The sequence below is a fragment of the Marmota monax genome, unplaced genomic scaffold (assembly GCF_021218885.2).
Source record: "Marmota monax isolate L192 unplaced genomic scaffold, Marmota_monax_Labrador192_F-V1.1 WCK01_AAM20220418_F8-fsc00111, whole genome shotgun sequence".
Taxonomy (NCBI): Eukaryota; Metazoa; Chordata; class Mammalia; order Rodentia; family Sciuridae; genus Marmota; species Marmota monax.
The window spans coordinates 5,627,785-5,648,469 of record NW_026695067.1 but is presented as its reverse complement, the minus strand read 5'-3'; the positions used below and the strand labels follow the sequence as shown (position 1 = coordinate 5,648,469).

At 37.1% G+C, this 20,685-nt stretch overlaps 1 protein-coding gene across 11 annotated transcripts in view; it reads left to right on the top strand.

The window, feature by feature from the left end:
* Positions 1-140: 140 nt before the first annotated feature.
* Positions 141-20,685, top strand: part of Neo1 (neogenin 1) — a 247,958-nt gene continuing 227,413 nt past the window's right edge. For 3 of the 11 annotated variants that reach the window (XM_046428052.2, XM_058573829.1, XM_058573823.1), the window contains exon 1: positions 143-565. In XM_046428052.2, coding sequence (XP_046284008.1) covers positions 433-565 — 133 coding nt within the window. In that variant the 5' untranslated portion in view covers positions 143-432. Of the gene's footprint in view, positions 566-20,685 lie in introns of all 11 variants that reach the window. The other 8 variants (XM_058573826.1, XM_058573824.1, XM_046428050.2 and 5 more) reach the window with 4 other exon arrangements.

Genomic DNA, 20,685 nt, shown 5'->3' with positions numbered 1-20,685 from the left:
GGGCCGCGCGCAGCGCCAGGCGGTGCTGGAGAGGGAGGCGCGCGTGCGCGTGTGCGCGCCCCGGGCCCCCGCCCCCCACCCCCGCCGCCTGCGGTCTCCGCCCCCCTCGCGCTGGTGTGTGGAGCCGGAGTCGGCGGCGGGTGGCGGCGCCTGGAACCCGGAGACCTAGCCACCCCCCGGCCCCGGAATGTACTGACTCCCCTCTCTGCTCTCCTCCCCTCCCCGCCCCCCTGCAGGAGGGAGGCGCCCCCGAGTCTCCCCTCCCGCTAGAGGGGCCGCGCGGGCCGGGCCGGGCCGTGCTGGAGCAGCGGCGGCTGCGGCCGCGGGAGCCGAGCCTGCAGCGAGGGACCGGCTGAGGCGCGCGGGAGGAAAGGAGGCGAGCGCTCCGCGGCGCTGTCGCCGCCGCGGCGGCTGCTCACTCTCGGGGAAGAGATGGCGGCGGAGCGGGGAGCCCGGCGACTCTTCAGTACCTCCTCCCTCTGGCTCTACTGCCTGCTGCTGCTGTTCGGGCGCCCGGCGCCGGGCGCTGCGGCCGCCAGGAGTGGCTCCCCGCCGCAGTCCGCAGGTAAGCGGAGGCGCGGGCCTGGGGCGCGAGGTGGGGGCAGGGGCGCGGCACGGGCTCCTGTGGTGGCGGCGGCTGCGGTGTTTTTTGTTTAGGATCCAGGAGGAAACGTGCAGGAACTTCTTTGCCTCGGCTTCAGTGGCCGAGAAGAAAGGGGATCTTGCGTGGCGAGAGTGGTCTAAGCGGGAGGGGCCGCCTCTGGGGCCAGGTCTGGGGCTCCGGGGGTCTAGTTCTGCGCTTTGTACGGGAGGCAGGTTCACCCCTCTCCTCTCACCCCTCCCCCAGGCTCATCCCACTTGTAAGAGTGGGACATTCTTGTGCTCGCACAGGCACCAGTAGAGGCCACTACACACCTCATTAAATAAACAATCGTACGGCCAATTCATTAATTTTCAGGAAAGGAAGAGGGAGGGGGCTTGAATCCCCCTGAATCCCTGGCCAGGGATTTCCCAGCTTCTGCAGCCCCAGAGAAGCGCGGGGCCAGTCTCGGGAGACTCCTCGCGCAGGGATTGGAGACCGAGTCTGCGGAAGAGAGGGGGTGTCTGGGGCACACATGCATCCTCAATGACCAGTGGTGTTGACTTAACCATGAGGACGCCTTGGAGAGTGTCTCCAAGTGACTATCTTTTTCGTGTTTCCGTTATAGAATGCCTCTTTCCTGGGGATTACAACTGTATTTACAGCCTGTTAACCTGGGGAATTGTGCAAGCATCGGATTTTAAATACTTGTACATTGTTTTCAAGTGACAATATATAAATATATTGAACCTCAAAAGTCATTTTCAGTTTCATTTTTGCATATCATGGATTACTGGAATCACCTGGATTCCTATTTATTTAAGGGTGGGCAGTTAATAAATGCAGCTTTCGGGTATAGCTGAGGAGTGGGATACACTCAGTTGAAGGATAAAATAGCATGTAATCTGTTAAAATTGTTTGACCAGGGCGGTATACCATAAAACTTGACAAAACTTTCACTTACTTTCATGAGATATGAAAATTTTACATTCAGAAGACATCTGATTAGGCACAATGGCAACTTAAAATTACTAAACCAGTACTTGTTTCTTGTTTCCACCTGATTTATATGAAATATATTTAAAGTCACTTCGCAATGTAACTTGACTGATCAACTTTTCATTTCCTTGCAAAGCGCATGTTGGTCTGTCTCTCTCTCTGACTTTGGCCAGGGTTAAAGAACAGCTTTTAGTCTTAAGTACCAGTAGGTATTATCTAAACAAGTACATAAACAAGTGCTAATGTCACATTAGTATCATTGATGTCATCATGTGCACTTGTACATTCAGCCTGTACAAGTTTAGGTCACACTTTTCAATCCTGAAATATAGGTAATTGATCCATACTTTCCTTTCCTGAGGATGGTCAAGAGAAATGCAGCTGCCTTGGAAAACAAGTTTCTCTTATTCTTGTTTAATTTTATATGTAATTTTGCATATGAATCATCGTGTGTGTTTGAGGTAATAGGTGGAGTCTGTTTAAAGTTTTGTTAGTAATTTTGTAAATAAATGAGTGCTGGTAAGTTTATTAGGTTAATAGAAATAATGTAAACAGCCTCTTTGGAAATGATCTTAACATCTGTTTTGACATTAATTCAATCAGTAGGTTTTTATTTTGCACTGATGAGGTGCAAGGCATGTGTTCTCTGTCTTCATGGAGCTTACAGTCTGATGTGTAATAGGAAAGATAGCCAATCAACTACTAATTATATAATTAAGCAATTGTGATAAGCACTACAAAGGAGAATAGGTTTTGAGAAAGTGGATGTTGGAGTGACTTACCTAGTTTGTGTCAGGATGTCTCAGAGGTGAGACTGAGAGGTAATAGGGTAGAGGTGGAGAGGCTCACAACTAATTAAATGTGAGGATGAGTTTACAACACAGGTCTTCTGATTCTCTGTCCAGAGTGTTTTCAGTATACCACTCTGCCTCATTTCAAAAGTCAAAGGAATAACTGCAATGATGGGGGATTGGTCAGCTTTGTCATGAGCTGTGGAAAAGATCAAGGGAATGGAGAACTGAGCAGCTGGAACAAGCTGTCAGTAAGTAAGATGTCGTTTGTCAGTGCTTTTATTTATTTATTATTTTTGTAGGGTGGTAGACTCAGAAGTCTTTTTGTAGGAGTGGTAGGAGAGTGGAAATATTCAATTGTAAAAGGAGAAAAAAACAGATTTGGGACCACTGGATAAACAATGTTTTTACATCTTTGGGTAAACATATGAACAGTAAAAAGCATATGAGCCACGAGGAGGTGGAAAAAGAAGTAAAGAATAGAAAAGCTGATGGTAGAAAATGGTCAGCAGTGATAGAGGTTGGAAATTAGAAGGCCTCACAAATGGGCTTTAGGAGGAAGGACCTACTGAAGAGATTTGTATGGATTTTGGGGAAGATGACTTGACAGAGCACTTTGTGAATTCCAGGTCTTCTCATTCTGAATGGACATCCTTCATTCAGGACCCCGTAGCTTCTGCTGAGCCATTTTTTTGATGATAAGATTCATTATCTCACAAGGTAGACCATTCCTGTTTTGAAAAACTTCATTAGAAGATTTTGCTTTTTTGGGCTGGGGTTGTGGCTCAGCGGTAGAGCACTTACCTAGCAAGTGTGAGGCCCTGGGTTTGATCCTCAGCAACACATAAAAATAAATAAAATAAAAGTATCAAAAAAAAAAGATTTTGCTTTTTACTGTTCATTTAATATAGTGTTTTTTCCCCTTCATTCTGCTTGAATTTTTTTCCTTTCCTCTGCCTTTATCAGAATCAGCCCATTACTTGGCTCGTTTTTCATTGATTCTTCATTTGTGTTTCAAGTTTTTCTTTCATCCACTTATTAACTATTGGTATCTAAAGTTTGTCTCATTCTGTTTATTCTCTCCATGTCTTCAGTTGCTACCTGTAACCTGGTGTCTCTCCTAGTCCACTTTTCACATGCTACTTGGCACTTTCATTGAATAGATAGGTACCTTGCATAATGCAGAAGTCCTGCTGGAATGAGCTTTCTGGAATATTTTTTAAACGTATCACTCTTCTACTTAAAATCTCTTAGTGTTCCATAGCTTGAGTATTAGTCTAACCCCTTGGCATGGAGATTTTGAAGACCTTTGTGTTCTCTACTACCACGCTTGCAGCCCTAATTTAAAGCCTCTTCTCTTGTCACCCATAATATGTACCTTGTGTTCCACCACTTCAGATTAATTGCATAGCTTTATGTCTGCATGCCTTTGTACATGCTGTTCTTTCTTCCTGCTAAAGGCACTTCCCATCTTGTCCACTTCTGAAACCCATTTCATCAGTGACCTTTCTTTACCAACCCCTTCTCTCAGAGTTAATAGTTATCATTCTGTGTTCCCATAGCTTTCTGAGCCCTTTTTGTGTCATGTTACTTATTTTCTTATCCCCTCTGCTAGCTGTAACCTCCTGAGGGTTGGCAGTTGTCTTATTCACCTTTGTATCCCCACCCCTAGCTGAAGCATTTGGCACAGAGTAGATAACCAACGAATGTTTGTTGAATGAATGTTGAATTGCCATGTGTATGTCTGTATGTTTTGGGTACTGGGGATTGAACTGTGGGGCACTTGGCCACTGAGCCACATCCCCAGCCCTGTTTTGTATTTTATTTAGAGACAGGATGTCACTGAGTTGCTTAGCTTCTTGCTTTTGCTGAGACTAGCTTTGAACTCTTGATCCTCCTGCCTCAGCCTCCCGAACTGCTGGAAATTGCCTTTGTTTTTAATCCCCAGGGCCATACAGCACAAATTTGATTCCTTTATATGATACCTTCAGTCTCTAATGATAGAATTCATATATTCTGTATGCAGTGTACCTATGTATGTCCTGTCCCCTCCTCCTTTTTAAGTTGATCATCCTTAATTTCTTCAGCCACTCTTCACTGGGACCACTGGATAAACAATGTTTTTACATCTTTGGGTAAACATATGGCCTGTGGAGGTGGAAGAAAAAGTAAAGAGTGGAAAAGCTGATAGCCTTCTGACTCCAAATGAGCTTGGTCATCCTCCTAGATATGCTGCCATTTTAGTACTTATTCATTTTTGCCATCTTTGGAAAGGTCATTGATTTTTGTTGCGTCCTCTGTTTTAAAAAAAAGGACTAATGCCCTGTTCTGCCTGTTAGGATGAGGTAAAACAGGGATCAAAGATTTTTAAGATGCATGCTCAAAAGAGATAAGAAATATGACTTTCTTAGTAAACTGTCGGAAATTAATATGTGATATGGGATAGTGAATAAAGGACTTGTGTATGGAGGCAGAGGATTTGGGGGTATGACTCATAGTTCTTAACTTCACATATATATTTGTAAGTTGGGGGCTATAGGCAGGCTAGAATAATACCTACATAACTGGATTGTCAGAAAAATTAAGTGTAAAATATTATAAATAGTAAATTATGTAGAATGGTTTTAATGTTTTTGAACTTTAAAAATATGCTATAATTCTATTAAATTATTGAAAGTATAGCTTTTTTTTTTTCCTCTGTTGTCTTAATTGATCATTGTTGTTTTCTGCCTTCTGAGTTTTCTCTATACCAGGAAAATTTTGGCAGTAATGTTAATAAATCTCATTATTGGGAGCTTTTTCTTTTCTTTAATTATTTTATATATTTTATTTTTTTAGTTGTAGATGGCTGCAATATCTTTCTTTTCTTTTCTTTTTTTTTTTTTTTTTTTTTGATGTGGTGCTGAGGATTGAACCCAGTGCCTCATGCATGCTAGGTGAGCTCTCTACTACTGAGCCACAACCCCAGCCCCTATTGGGAGCTCTTTCTAATAATCTTTTTTCCAAATGCTTTACTTGATTATTGACTTTCATGTGATTGGGAGGTATATACCATGACATTGGTAAGTGTTTTAGCTTTTGGGTATATTTTAATTTCTTGATATCCATAACAGGAGAACAGGTAGAGCACATGACTGTAGGTAAGATCATATTAACCAGAGAGCTAAGTGAGGTAAAGATGAAAAGTTTTGTTTAAGCTTTAAAAAAATTAACTTTGTCAGGGAATGCAATCAAGAAAAAGATGATTTTAAAATAAGGCCAAATTTTGGATTCATTTACAGTGAAGAATTTTTTGATTTAAAAATTTTGGAACAGGAGACCAAAAAAATTATTCAGACCCATTGGCCCAGTTTTGGTGTCTTTTCTTACCAATTGCTGTCTGTATGACTTACTTTTTTACATTGTAATCATGGTATATGCACAATTTTAGGTGTTTTCCCTTAACATTAAAACATTTTTCTTTATTGCCATATTATCTTTAAATCATTTCATTTTAAAAACTTATTTTAAAAATACTTGTTTTCAAATGATATAAAGTAAAATTTATCACATCTACCAGCAGATTCCATTTTAACTCACAAATAACCACTCAATACTTTCCCCTTCTGCATTTCCATAGGTGTGTATAGTTTTTTTTTTTTTTTTTTTAATACGTAAGTAGAATCATACTCCCTATTGTTTTTCTCTCTCTCTTTTGTTTTTTTTTTTTTTTTTTGGTAGTGAGGATTGAACCCAGGGGCCCTTTACCACTGAACTATATCCCCAGACCTTTTCTTTTTCTTTTTTTATTTTGAGACAGTGTTTTCCTAAATTGCTGAGGGTCTCACCAAGTTGCTGAGGCTGGCCTCAAACTGGTGAACTCTCTGCTTCAACCTCTGCTTCACTGGGATTACAGTCATGTGCCACTGTACCCAGATGACTATTGTTTATCAACTTTGCACTTAACAGTGTTTTGGAGATCTTTCTATAGCACTACATATAGGTTTTTCTTAACCATTATTTAAAGTGTCAGTATAATATTCCAGGGACTAAATGTAATATTAATATTGGCTAATAAAAGGGGCACTCTGCCAAACTCTTTTACATTTATTTAATTTTTTATACAACCCTATGAAGAAGATGATTATGACACCACACCACCCCCATTCTGTAGATGAGAAAACTGATTTTCAAACTTTAATTGCCTTGCTAAAGGTCTCAAAGCTGCATTGGAAAAGTTGGCATTTGAATCCAGGTATTTCTAATTCAAAAACCTGTGTTCCAAATTTTTTCTTTTTTAATTTGTTCTAATTAGTTACACATGACAGCAGAATGCATTTCAATTCATAGTACACAAATAGAGCACAATTTTTCATTTCTCTGGTTGTACAAGAAGTAGAGTCACACCATTTGTGGCATCATACATGTACCTAGGGTAATGATGTCCATCTCATTCCATCATCTTTCCTACCCCCATTCCCCCTCCCTTCCCTTTGCCCTATCCAAAGTTCCTCCATTCATCCCATTGCCACCCCCCCACCCCAACTCGCCATTGTGGATCAACATTCACTTATCAGAGAAAACATTTGGCCTTTAGTTTTTTGGGATACAGAAAGCCTGTGTTCTTATGTATTCTCTTCTTACAGATATTGAAGATTTTCTCATGATTTTGCTGTGATAAAGAATTCTTTTCTGTATGTGGCCTTTTCCCTCTATTTGGATTCCCACATACAAGATTATTGATGAAAAGATATTTTTTGTGTGTATATGGGTGGTCAAGGTTCCATTTATTGTGGAAGAGGAATGATAACATGAAGAATAAAACCATTAACTAATACTTTTACAATTTTTCCAATGTATTTTCACCTTTAATTATGAACTCTGAATACTTAAGGCCACTATTTTAAAATGCGGTCCCATAGCTTGTCTGTTTCATCTGTTAATGGAAGGATAGAGCTAATTAGTAGGTAATTCAAAGGTCCCTTCTTCACCTAAGTTTCTCTTACACTGAATCCTGCAAAATTGAGTAGTATATTTATCTCAACTAAATTACTTCTGTTCAATTCTTGTGTTTGAACACTGGTAATTTCTGGTGTTGGATGCAAGAATTAGCTTTTGTCATTCCCTGAAACTCAGGTTACTACACATCTTTCTCCCCCCACAGACCCTACCCCCTCCATAAAAGTAGAATATGGTTGGGAAAATGTTTTACATTGCTTGTAAATTATTATATATGTCTTTATTTTATATATGTAAAAATAGCTTCAGAGCTGAATTCGTGAAGTATAAGTTTAGCATTAATTGAGAAGTTCTTAAAATTTTTTTTTTAGTTGTAGATGGACACAATACCTGTTTTTTAAATTTATTTATTTTTTTAGTTGTAGATGGACACAATACCTTTATTTTGTTTATTTATTTTTATGTGGTGCTGAGGATTGAACCCAGTGCCTCATTTGTGTGAGGGAAGCGCTCTGCCACTGAGCCATAATCCCAGATCCCTTTATTTTATTTATATATTTTTATGTGGTACTGAGGATCGAACCCAGTGCCTCACACATGCTAGGCAAGCGCTTTACCACTGAGCCACAACCCCAGCCCAATTGAGAAGTTTTAAATTACAGTATTACCAGAAATATTAGATGCTTACTCTCAGGCTTGTAAACAGTATAAAGTAAATTGGTTACAGAGTTGATTGAAATGAGCAGGTTTTGTTTCTCTTTTTGACTCTTATGTAAAAGAGGGCAGAGAGGTACAGTGGTTTTATATATTTTATTTTATTGAAATCAGTACTCTAGGGGCTGGGGATGTGGCTCAAGCAGTAGCGCGCTCGCCTGGCATGTGTGCGGCCCGGGTTCGATCCTCAGCACCACATACAAACAAAGATGTTGTGTCCGCCGAGAACTAAAATAAATAAATATTAAAAAAAAAAAAAAAAAGAGTTGCTGTTTGAATCTACAAGCTGTGTGGTGGCTCGTGATTGTGTGCCCAGCCAGACTGTGGCAGAGTAGAGTAACAAAAATTTAAAAAAAAAAAAAAAAAAAAAAAAAAAAAGAAATCAGTACTCTAATTCTTCTTGATAAGGACTTTGCAGTTGGGTAGTCTGAAAATCAGATTGAGTTTGCTTTTCTTTTTTTAAAAGACCATTAGAAATGTTTTAAAAATGGTTTTGTAGCAAGAATTTTAAATGTAAAATTTCAGTTGGTTCTTCTATAGCCAAAGCTAAAGATTTAAGTAATTTTGACCAGGTGAAAACATATCTTTGTAAAAAAACATTTTGCACAAAGCTATGCACTGTGAATATAGATACCAAGATAATTGGATGTGTTTTCTGCCCTCAGAAAGCCTTTGCTTTAAAGGCAAGATAAGTTAGATAATAGGTAACTTGATTTGGAGTGAAATGCCATTACTGTTATGGGCAGAAAGCATACTCCGTATTCATTGTATCACTGTTGATCAAGCATTAATACTGCTTTCTCTCTTAATTCTGGTTCTGTATCTTTAGAGTAGTCCTAACTTGGTTTATGAAACCAGTAGACTAGAGTTCTCAAGAGGGAGTTATTTTTCATTTCCTCTAAGTGATTTCTAGAATGTTTGTCTATACAAGGATTCTCATAATGGAGCCACCTGGGTATAGCTACTCCCATATCTTCTAGAAATATGGAGATTGATTTGATTGTACTGATTTTCAGGATTTATTATTGGTCAGTAATAGCCAGTAAAATGTACTAAGAAGTCCTGACCAGAGAGTGACTTTTAAAAATGATACTACATAGAAATTGAATACAGAACTCTTTTTTTTTCCCCTGCTACAGAATAAGTGAGTTAAAAAAAAAAATGAACCAACTTGTACCTTTACATATGAAGTCTGGTTAAGATAATGACATTATCAGAGAAATGCAAATCAAAACCACCCTAAGATACCATCTCACTCCAGTAAGATTGGCAGCCATTAGGAAGTCAAACAACAACAAGTGCTGGCGAGGATGTGGGGAAAAGGGTACACTTGTACATTGCTGGTGGGACTGCAGATTGGTGCAGCCAATTTGGAAAGCAGTATGGAGATTTCTTGGAAAGCTGGGAATGGAGCCACCATTTGACCCAGCTATTCCCCTTCTTGGTCTATTCCCTAAAGACCTAAAAAGAGCATGCTACAGGGACACTGCTACATCGATGTTCATAGCAGCACAGTTCACAATAGCAAGACTGTGGAACCAACCTAGATGCCCTTCAATAGACGAATGGATAAAAAAAATGTGGCATTTATACACAATGGAGTATTACTCTGCATTAAAAAATGACAAAATCATAGAATTTACAGGGAAATGGATGGCATTAGAGCAGATTATGCTAAGTGAAGCTAGCCAATCCCTAAAAAACAAATGCCAAATGTCTTCTTTGATATAAGGAAAGTAACTAAGAACAGAGTAGGGACGAAGAACAGGAGAAGAAGATTAACATTTAACAGGGATGAGAGGTGGGAGGGAAAGGGAGAGAGAAGGTAAATTGCACGGTAATGGAAGGAGACCCTCAGGGTTATACAGTGGAGGGGGTAGAGAGAGAGGAGGGGAGGGGAGGGGAGAGGTGGGGAGGGGGGAGGGTGGATGATGGGAAAGGCAGCGGAGCACAACAGACACTAGTATGGCAATTTGTAAATCAATGGATGTGTAACTGATGTGAATCTGCAATCTGTGTATGGGGTGAAGGTGGGAGTTCATAACCCGCTAGAATCAAAGTGTGGAATATGATATGTCAAGAAATTTGTAATGTTTTGAACAACCCACAATAAAAAATTAAAAAAAAAAAAAAAAAAAAAGATAATGACATTATAATGTACAAATTTGGGGTAGAATAACATTATAAATTTAATATATCATTTTTAGTTAATAACATAGCTTTAAATGTAACAACTAAAATCTAAGGATCTTTCTGGTTAATTCTTGAAAGCTTTTGAAGTTTGAGGTGGGGCTATTTTAAATTTATATGGTGTTGCATATTCAAGAAATCGTGTGCAGAAATTCTTAGGGTAATAATCACCTTTATTAATAGCACCTCACCTAGAACTCACATATTTATGTACCATATTTCCAACTACAGCTGAAGACTGGGGAATAAGAGAAATAATTTTCCATCTATGCATCAAAGCAAATAAATTTCTCAAGAGTCCCAAAGGTCCTGTTCTTAGCATAGCTTTAATTCATATGCTGTTCTAACAAACAGGATAATCCAATTTCTAAGCCCATAGGTGATGAGAAGTGAATAGAATGACTGTCTTGGGAATGTCCCCCAACAACAGAGATTTTGACATTTGCAAGGAAGGAGACTTAAAATAAACCTAAGAACACAAGGATCGTCCTATAAACAGAAATAATTATCTCACCTAGATTGAGGAAACTTCCTTTTCCTCTCCATTATTGTTAATGGATATTGCCCATATCTGGCCTTCCCTTTTACTCTCTCGTATTACACATACGCTTGCTGTCTGGTAGATCCTTCCTCAGAAATCTCTGGAGTCTTACCTCACTTCAAATTAGTTTAGGTCCAGGTTATTGCTTGAGGTGAGAGGAAAGGAAAAGTGAAAAAGAGGGGAGGGGAGGTGACTAGGCCTAGTTGCTTCTTTACTGGTGTCTAACCCTCTGGCCATGGCATTTATCTTCATTAACAGCATTGCTAAACCTGGTTGCTAAAATATGTATGTGAATTTTTAAGTTTTGGGTAAAGTTAATTGTTAATTTGACTCTTAAAACTTTAAAAAACATTCTAAATTTTCAAGTAATATATAAAATAAAACATATCATACACTCCAGCCCTGTCCCTAGAAGTAATCACTTTTAAATATTGTGGACTTCTATATGTATAACTAAATACTTAAACAGATACATATATCACACATATAAAAAATAACAGGTTTTATTATGCTGTGCGTATTGTTTTTCAGTTTGTTTTAGGACCTCTTTTCATGTGAGTATGTATAAGTTTATCATAGTTGTTTTGATATCCATAAGATATTTTATTTTATTCATTTATCATAAGCTGTTTGACAAGTTCTCTTTGATGCTTCAAAATTTTGCAAACATGATGCAGTGAACTCACTTTTATAAATGTCTTCATATCCGTGTGCAAGTATGCCATCAAATAACTTTGCAAATGTGAAATTGTAAATAAAGTAGCAGGGCACATATTAAAAATTCAGGTAGTTATTTACATATTATTTGCCAAAAAGCTGACTTATACCCATTATAACAGCAAATGAGGGAGTGCCGCTTTCCCCATACCCTTGCCAGCACATCAGTTATGTTCAGACTTTGAGTCTTTGCCAATTTGGTAGAAGAAAAAAGTACATCTCCTTAAATTTTATATTTTAAAATTATCGATGGAGTTGAGCATCTTTTCAGATTTTTATTGGTTTATGTTGTTTCTGAGACTTGCCTGTGTCTTCTGTTCATATTTCTATATCTTCTCAAATAAATAGTTCATTTATAAACATAACTTGTAAAACTTCCATGGCTGTTTGTGGGTTTTTTCCTTTTTCTTTCTGTGTGTGTGTGTTGCTAGGGATTGGACCCAGGGACTTACACATGCTAGGCAAGTGCTCTACCACTGAGATACATTCTCAGATGATTTAAAGTATTATTATTATTTTAAATTTTGAGTCAGGATCTAATGAAGTTCCCAACTTGCTATCCTCTTGTAGTTGGGAGTATAGTTGTGTGCCACCATGTCTGGTTGTGGTTTTTAACTTAATGATTAGCAAGCAGAGTAATTGAGTCAGTCTTCTTATCTGACTTTTGGTAACCACTCTTCTTTTTTTTTAGTTGTAGTTGGAAATAGTATCTTTATTTTATTTATTTATTTTTATATAGTGTTGAGGATCGAACCCAGTACTCACACATGCGAGGCAAGCGTTCTACCACTGAGTGATAACCCCAGCCCTAACCACTGTTCTTGTTTAGCTTTAATACTCTTCGAGTTGGAAGAAAAAAATTAAATATTTTATTCAGTAATTTGAATAACAAATAAAAATTGAAACATTACCTCTTTTAAGACTGGATGAACAATTTTGGTTTAGAGTAATGAAGTTCAGTTAATCAAACACCTAAATGCACTGCTTTCAGAAAAGAGTATCATAATTCTTTGGGACCCTAAGTTGGTTCTCCACAGAGTGAATTGTTATTAAAGAGTGAGCCTGACCCGTTCCTAGTCTCTGGCCTCCTGTCTTGTCCTGGGATCTCTTCCTCTCCTGCTTCCACAATGATTCCATCCACCATGATGTGATGCAGTAAGGAGGCCCTTGCCAAATCTGGCATCATGCTGTTTGGATTTTCAACCTCTAAAACTGTGAGCTAAATAAACCTTTTCTTTTTACATTATCCAGGCTGAAGTATTTTGTTATGGTAATAACAATAGGCTATAACCAAGGGATAGAATATGATTTTCTGACAAGATATGGTGGCCTGTGATGCCAAAAGAACATTTCTGTAAAGGTAATAAAGAGATAAACATTTCTGTAAAGGCTCAGATGAGAGGTATAGACTAGAAATGTAGGTTCAGGAATTATCAAGTGGAGGTAATAACAGTTCAAGTCATGAGAATAGATCATACCACTTAAAAAGAAACCTGTGGCAAATAGACATACATCCAGTAGTTGGGTTCCCAAAGGAAGGAAATGTCCTATTTGCGGAAGATATCACTAGTAAAGCTAGGTAATTATCTAGAATAAGAAATTATATAACAAGTTTATTTTATTTAAATTATATAAAGTGATATAAAATGATAAAGTGTATTTTACCTGTGGAGAGCTTATTGAGAAACTGTATGTAGGAATAAGTGGGAGAGTGTTGTTGGTTCTACAGTGCTTGTCATGGCCCTGGGGTAGAGTGCTAAGCAAGGAGAGTAAAGGCCTACAAAGACAATTCTAGATAGTTCTTTACTTTAAATGACATTTATAATAGCATACTACCCACCCTATTGGGTTGAGATAAACAGTGAATGAGTTAATATGTGTTTATGCTTACAGCAGAGCCTATATTATCTTATTCATTTAACATAAACTGTTGTCATTCTTGTTGTTTTGTTATATACTAGACATGAAATTAGGTAATGCTTATGTAATTTCACTTATGTTTTTATCTGATGACTATGTATAATTAGGTCGCTAAATGAGTAAGTTTATGGTAGAAGAATAGGATTTGTTTGGTTTGGGATATTCAACTACATTTCTGATAATTCCATCAGGTTTTAGAGCTGTGAATAGATTTTTTTTTTTTTTTTTAAAAGATGGGCAAGTTTTTTTGTTTTTTTTTGATGTGTACATACATGTGTATTTGGTTAAAAGGATACAATGAAAGAAGGATATGAGGCAGAGTAAAGGCAGAAGCAACAAAATGTTCTTGATCATTAAATCATTTCTTGAAAGGTTTGTTTTTATACTGAAGTTTTATCATTATGTAATGGAGAGGTGATTATTAGATGATGAAATCATAGCCAGATAATCTTTAAAAAATAATCTGATTATAGAAGTTGGAGGTAGTACTTGTTCCAATTTTTAATGCCTGACAATTAACCTTACCATTATGAACTTGCTTTTTAGGACTTTATTCATTTCCCATTAGATGTTGTGGTTATCTTTTATGAAACATTGATTTCACTGGAGTTTATTCAAAGCCACAGAAGTAAGCTTTAGGATAGTGTGTATTTGGGAAGTTCTGGGGAGTTAATGTTTACCTCTTTCTGAAGAAATCTTTGTTTAAAAAAATATTTGTGGAAGCTTTATGGAAAAGTGGACTTCTTTCTTCAGTGAAATTTTGGGGTAAGAAGTATCATAGATAACATTGTGGTACTAACTTGGCAGTTAGTTATACTTTGTTCAGGTTTTTAGATTTAAATTCATACGTAACATTTTTTTTTCCCTTTTAGAACTTACTAATAGTACTACCCTTGCATTTGATGTTCATAATGTTAATGTCTGCTAGGTACTAGGTACCTGCATTTAAAAAGAAAAAGCTGTGTAATTGTTGATTGTGTGTGTGTGTGTATGTGTGTGTGTGTGTGAGATTTGAGATTTAGAAATTCCAGGAGGATATGAGTAGGTGGGAGTTTATTATTGATTTTGTTTTAACCTTTTATAGAGCAATTGCATTTTAGTTGGGCATTATCTTTAAATTCAAGTAATTTGCAAATTGCATATTGTCATAATTCTCCTTTAATGTACCTTAGGAAAACCCCAACTTGGCGAGGGGGGGGCTAGTATTTTATTTCTGAATAAGATAGGCAAAGATGGTTTTTCCTTTGGTATTGGAATAGAGAATTTCTTTTGCCGACTACCAAATGAAAACTTGCACATATATTCTATAAAATTTTTCTTTCTTTCTTTCTTCCTTTTTTTTTTTTTTTTTAGCACTAGGATTGCAGTGTGGTAAGATGCTCATACTAAAAGAGGCACATTGGAGCTGAGTTCAACTAGAATAACAAGTTATATCTGCTATTTCATGCTCATACTGAATGGCAGGAAATGGCTTGTTCTCTTTTGATCATTTCATTCTCTTGTATGGTGAATTATTTTCACATCAAATGTGGGTATGATGTGGCTTCTCTGAACTTGATGTACTTTTGATCTGAATACAAAAATCTATTTCAGGGTAGGAAAATTTTCTTTTATTTTCTTATTATATCTACTTTGTTATTTGTTTCTGGAATTGCAAAGGTAAGTATGTAGTCTTCATGGCATTTTATTTTTCCTTTTTATTGTGTCAATTTTTGCTTTTTTATATTTTGGGACTATGTTACTAGATACATACAAATTTAGAATAGTCATCTTCCTAGTGAATGATTGGTTATTATTATTAGAAATTCTTTTTACCTTGAAGTCTAATTTTTCTTATATTAATGTAATTCAACTGTATTTTGGTTAGTGTTTAAATATTAGGTTTTTCCCCCCAGCCTTTTGATAGTCTTATATTTGAGCTTTTTTTTTTTCAGAATAAGCTTATTTATTTTATTTTATTTATTTATTTTTCTTTAATTTTTATTGTTGGTTGTTCAAAACATTACATAGTTCTTGACAAATCATATTTCACACTTTGATTCAAGTGGGTTATGAACTCCCATTTTTACCCCGTATACAGATTGCAGCATCACATCGGTTACACATCCACTGTTTTACATATTGCTAGTGTCTGTTGTATTCTGCTGTTGTACAAGTGTCTGTTGTATTCTGCTGCCTTTCCTATCCTTTACTATCCCCCATCCCCTCCCCTCCCATCTTCTCTCTCTACCCCATCTACTGTCATTCATTTCTCCCCCTTGTTTTTTTTTCCCCTTTCTCCTCACTTCCTCTTGTATGTGATTTTGTATAACCATGAGGGTCTCCTTCCATTTCCATGCAATTTCCCTTCTCTTTCCTTTTCCCTCCCACCTCTCACCCCTGTTTAATGTTAATCTTCTTCTCATGCTCTTCCTCCCAACTCTGTTCTTAGTTACTCTCCTTATATCAAAGAAAACATTTGGCATTTGTTTTTGAGGGATTGGCTAGCTTCACTTAGCATAATCTGTTCTAATGCCATCCATTTCCCTGCAAATTCTATGATTTTGTCATTTTTTAATGCAGAGTAATACCCCATTGTGTATAACTGTCACATTTTTTTTATCCATTCGTCTATTGAAGGGCATCTAGGTTGGTTCCACAGTCTTGCTATTGTGAATTGTGCTGCTATGAACATCGATGTAGCAGTGTCCCTGTAGCATGCTCTTTTTAGGTCTTTAGGGAATAGACCGAGAAGGGGAATAGCTGGGTCAAATGGTGGTTCCATTCCCAGCTTTCCAAGAAATCTCCATACTGCTTTCCAAATTGGCTGCACCAATTTGCAGTCCCACCAGCAATGAACAAGTGTACCCTTTTCCCCACATCCTCGCCAGCACTTGTTGTTGTTTGACTTCATAATGGCTGCCAATCTTACTGGAGTGAGATGGTATCTTAGGGTGGTTTTGATTTGCATTTCTCTGACTGCTAGAGATGGTTAGCATTTTTTCATGTACTTATTGATTGATTGTATGTCCTCCTCTGAGAAGTGTCTGTTCAGGTCCTTGGCCCATTTGTTGATTGGGTTATTTGTTTTCTTATTGTTTAATTTTTTGAGTTCTTTGTATACTCTGGATATTAGGGCTCTGTCTGAAGTGTGAGGAGTAAAGATTTGTTCCCAGGATATAGGCTCCCTATTTATCTCTCTTATTGTTTCTTTTGCTGAGAAAAAACTTTTTAGTTTGAGTAAGTCCCATTTGTTGATTCTAGTTATTAACTCTTGTGCTATGGGTGTCCTATTGAGGAATTTGGAGCCCGACCCCACAGTATGTAGATCGTATCCAACTTTTTCTTGTATCAGACGCCGTGTCTCTGATTTGATATCAAGCTCCTTGATCCATTTTGAGTTAACTTTTGTGCATGGCGAGAGAAAGGGATTCAGTTTCATTTTGTTGCATATGGATTTCCAGTTTTCCCAGCACCATTTGTTGAAGATGCTATCCTTCCTCCATTGCATGCTTTTAGCCCCTTTATCAAATATAAGATAGTTGTAGTTTTGTGGATTGGTTTCTGTGTCCTCTATTCTGTACCATTGGTCCACCCGCCTGTTTACCATTGGTCCACCCGCCTGTTTGCTTTTTTTTTTTTATAGCATGTAGTTAGGATTTTTCTTTTATCTTTTTACTAAAGCACATCTATTTAATGTCATAGCTGATATATTGGCTTTAACTATTTCATTTCTGTATTTACTGTTATTTGCCATGCCTATTCCGTGTTAACTTTTCTCACTTTTCTTACTTCTTGTGATTATTTTCAGTTATCCATTTTTTTGCTCTCTTTTAGCTTACCAGTTATAATTTCTTTCACTGTTCATTTAGTGGTTCTTAAATGAATCTTTGACTTACACTTGTATCATTTCTTGGACAATGTTAGACTTTTATAACTATTTGTCCTTTTCTTTCAATTTTTATATTACTGTTGCATACTTTAGTTCTCTTTGTATTTAGGATCAGTGAATCATTATTTTATAAGTTGTTATTTACTTAGATTTACCCACATACTTTCTCAGCTGCTCTTCATTTCTTTCTCTGAGCTTCCATTTGAAACCATTTTCTTCTGCTTGGAGAATATCACTTAGTAATTAGATCTGCTTTTTGTCTGTCTCAAAACATCTATTTTTCACCTTCAGTTCTTAATTCTTCCCCCAGTGAGGGGTTGGCTATAGAATTCTAGGTAGACAGTTTTTTTCCCCCCCCAGCCCTTTAAGTATGTCATTTCATTGTTTGCTGAACTTCATGTTTTCTGGGGACAGTCAGGCATAGGTCCTGTTTTTCCTCTTTTTGGGTAATGTGCTTATTCTCTCCCTTTAGCCACTTTTAAGATTTGCTTTTTTTGTTCTGATTGTCAGAAATTTAACTATGATATATCTAGTTGTGGTTTTCCTTGTGTTGATCTGCTTGTTGAGCTAGTTTCCGTACAATGATTACTTCTGTCAAATTTGAAATGTTTTTTGCCTTCTCATTGAATATTTCTCTGTCTCATTGGACTTCAGCTCACTTAGGTTTCTTTTTTAGAGGGGAGGAGAGGTATTGAATTTAGGGGCACATCCTCAGTGCTTCTTGCATTTTATTTAGAGACAGGGTTTCACAGAGTTGCTTAGCACCTCACTTTTGCTGAGACTGGCTTTGAATTCATGATCTTCCTGCCTCATCCTCCTGAGTAGCTGGGATTACAGGCGTGTGCCATCCTGCCAGGCAACAGCAGTTTCTTAATGACTTTGTACATTCTAATCAGGCACCAGTCTGTTTATTGAGTTTTAAATTTCATTTGGGGCTTGGGATTATGGCTCAGTGATAGAGTGCTCGCCTTGCACATGCAAGCCCCTGGGTTCGATCCTCAGCACCACATAAAAATAAATAAAATAAAAAGTTATTAAAAATTAAAAAAAATTCATTTGTTCAATTTTTCAGTTCCATAATTCCAGTCTTTTTTTTTTTTTTTTTTAATAGTTTCTAGGCTTCTCCTTAAGTTCTCTATCTTGTGTTTTTATTCTTCAGTTCACTCCATCATATGTTATGTCCTCCAATTTCTAAGGTGTTCTGTTTTTACATGTGCTTGTTTATTTGTGATTGAGTGCCTGGTATTGTGTATAGAAAATTATAGAGATCATTTAGATAATGGTGTCTTCTCTCAGAAACAGTTTACCTTTGCTTCTGGTAGGTTGTTATGCTTGAGGTACTAATAATCTTAGATTATTCTAATCTATTCAGATTATTTAAAATTGGGACTTCCAACCTTGTGAGTTGATATACTTCAGGTTTACCTTTATTTCTTAGATGTAGTCCTTCCAGGTCCTAATCTTCAGTCTAAGGGGCTTATCTTCCTTTTTGGCAGGTCCTTACCCCAGTTTTTTTCCTCTTTAGGGTGTGGGTCTATCAGAAGCTAGGCTTATCTCAGCCTCTTTGGTAGCAACCTTTTGAGTCCACTGATCTTTTGAACAAAAAGGAGCCCCAATTATCAGATGTGGTTCTTTGGATTTTCTTACTTTCTGGATTTTGGTCTCTAAATTCTTCATTGTCTTTTGATTGCCTTCACATGGATATTTTGTATTTTGTCTAGTTGTTTCAGTTGTTCTCATTGGAAGAGTTGGTTGGAACCATCTGTTCTGTCATTCCTGGAAGCCAAATTCTTTCAGTTCCCCTTTCATCCTTTTTCTTATTTGTGTTATATAAAAAATTTCAAGCTTGTTTTTATTTTTTGTGTGTTTTTGATGTGCTAAGGGATCAAACTCAGTGCCTTGTGCATGCTGGGCAAGCACTTTACCCCTGGACTAGGGAATCTCTTTTTTGTCATGTACTGTTTGCTCTTTATTGCCCCCATTGCATTTCTTTTTTTTTTTCTTTATTTTTTAGTTGTAGCTGGACACAATACCTTTATTTTATTTATTTGTTTTTATGTGGTGCTGAGGATCGAACCCAGGTCTCACATGTGTGAGGTGAGTGCCGTACCACTGAGCCACAACCCCAGCCCCCAGCCCCCATTGTATTTCTTTGAAAAAATTTTCAGTTGTCAATTATGGCTGAAAGCAACCTTTACTGATTTGAGATTGTTCTCCTTTCACACACAGAGTATTTTCTTAAATTTGTTTGAAATTTATGCAGTTGAGTATTGTAATGATATTCTGAATTTTTTTTTCTCTTTGTAATTTTTTTTTTAACAGAGTGAAAAAATTTTGCTCCCAATTGATAGATCACACCTATAGCTTCTACATCTTTTCAGTTTTCTATTTGGAGGATGACCATGATGATAGGATGTTATTGGTGTGTGGCAGTATTGCTGGATGAGGTGGACTCTTGAAGCTTGTGTGGATTCCATTCTAATATTGCAGGTTTGGAAACCTGGGAATCTGTATTGTGAGAGTCACCAACTGATATTTTTATTCACAAAGTTTTAAGGAATATTTTCTGAAAATTATCTGGAAAAATAGAATAAAAGATAACCATCATCCATCCAGCTCTGCAAATTTTCTAAATTTAAATGATTCTGAATTTAAAGTAGTGTTTTAGAATGGTCTCTCCATAAAGAAAAATATAATTTGTGTTTGGTGGGGTGGTTGCTGTTTGTACTGCTATTTTTATTCACTTTATAAAATGTTTTTTCATAACTATGAACAATAGGAATATTGAAGAGTTGTTATTTCTCTGGAAAATCTTTTAGTTGTTTAACCATGGGAATGATCTGATTGGTTTTAATCATTTTTTGGAGGGGGTGTTCTGGGGATTGATCTCAGGGGGGCTCAACCACTGAGCCACATCCCAGACTACATTGTATTTTATTTAGAGACAGGGTCTCACTGAGTTGCTTAGCACCTCACTTTTTGCTGAGGTTGGCTTTGAACTCAAGATCCTCCTGTCTTGGTCTCCCTAGTTGTGGGATTACAGGTGTGCATCATCACACTAGCCTCATTTTTCAACTATGATAAGTCATTACAGTGTGGGCTGCATTCCATTAATATCTGGAAAATTCAAAATTATACATTTTTAAAAGTTTTAGTTTTGCTTCAACTTTTGAAAGCAGGAAAATAGATGAAAAGTTAAGTCTTAAGTGTACTTTTTGTTTTTCCAAAACAAAGTGAATTTCAGATTAATTAATTCAGGAAACTTTTATTTTTATTACATGCTGCATGCTTAAGCTGTTTTGGGGTCTTGAGAATGATGAAAACTTATATTGTATTCTGATAAAGTTAATATTCATGAATGAGAAAGGAAAAGAGTATGTGTAAATACATGATTTGTTTTTTGCCCAACTGCAAAGAATTTGAA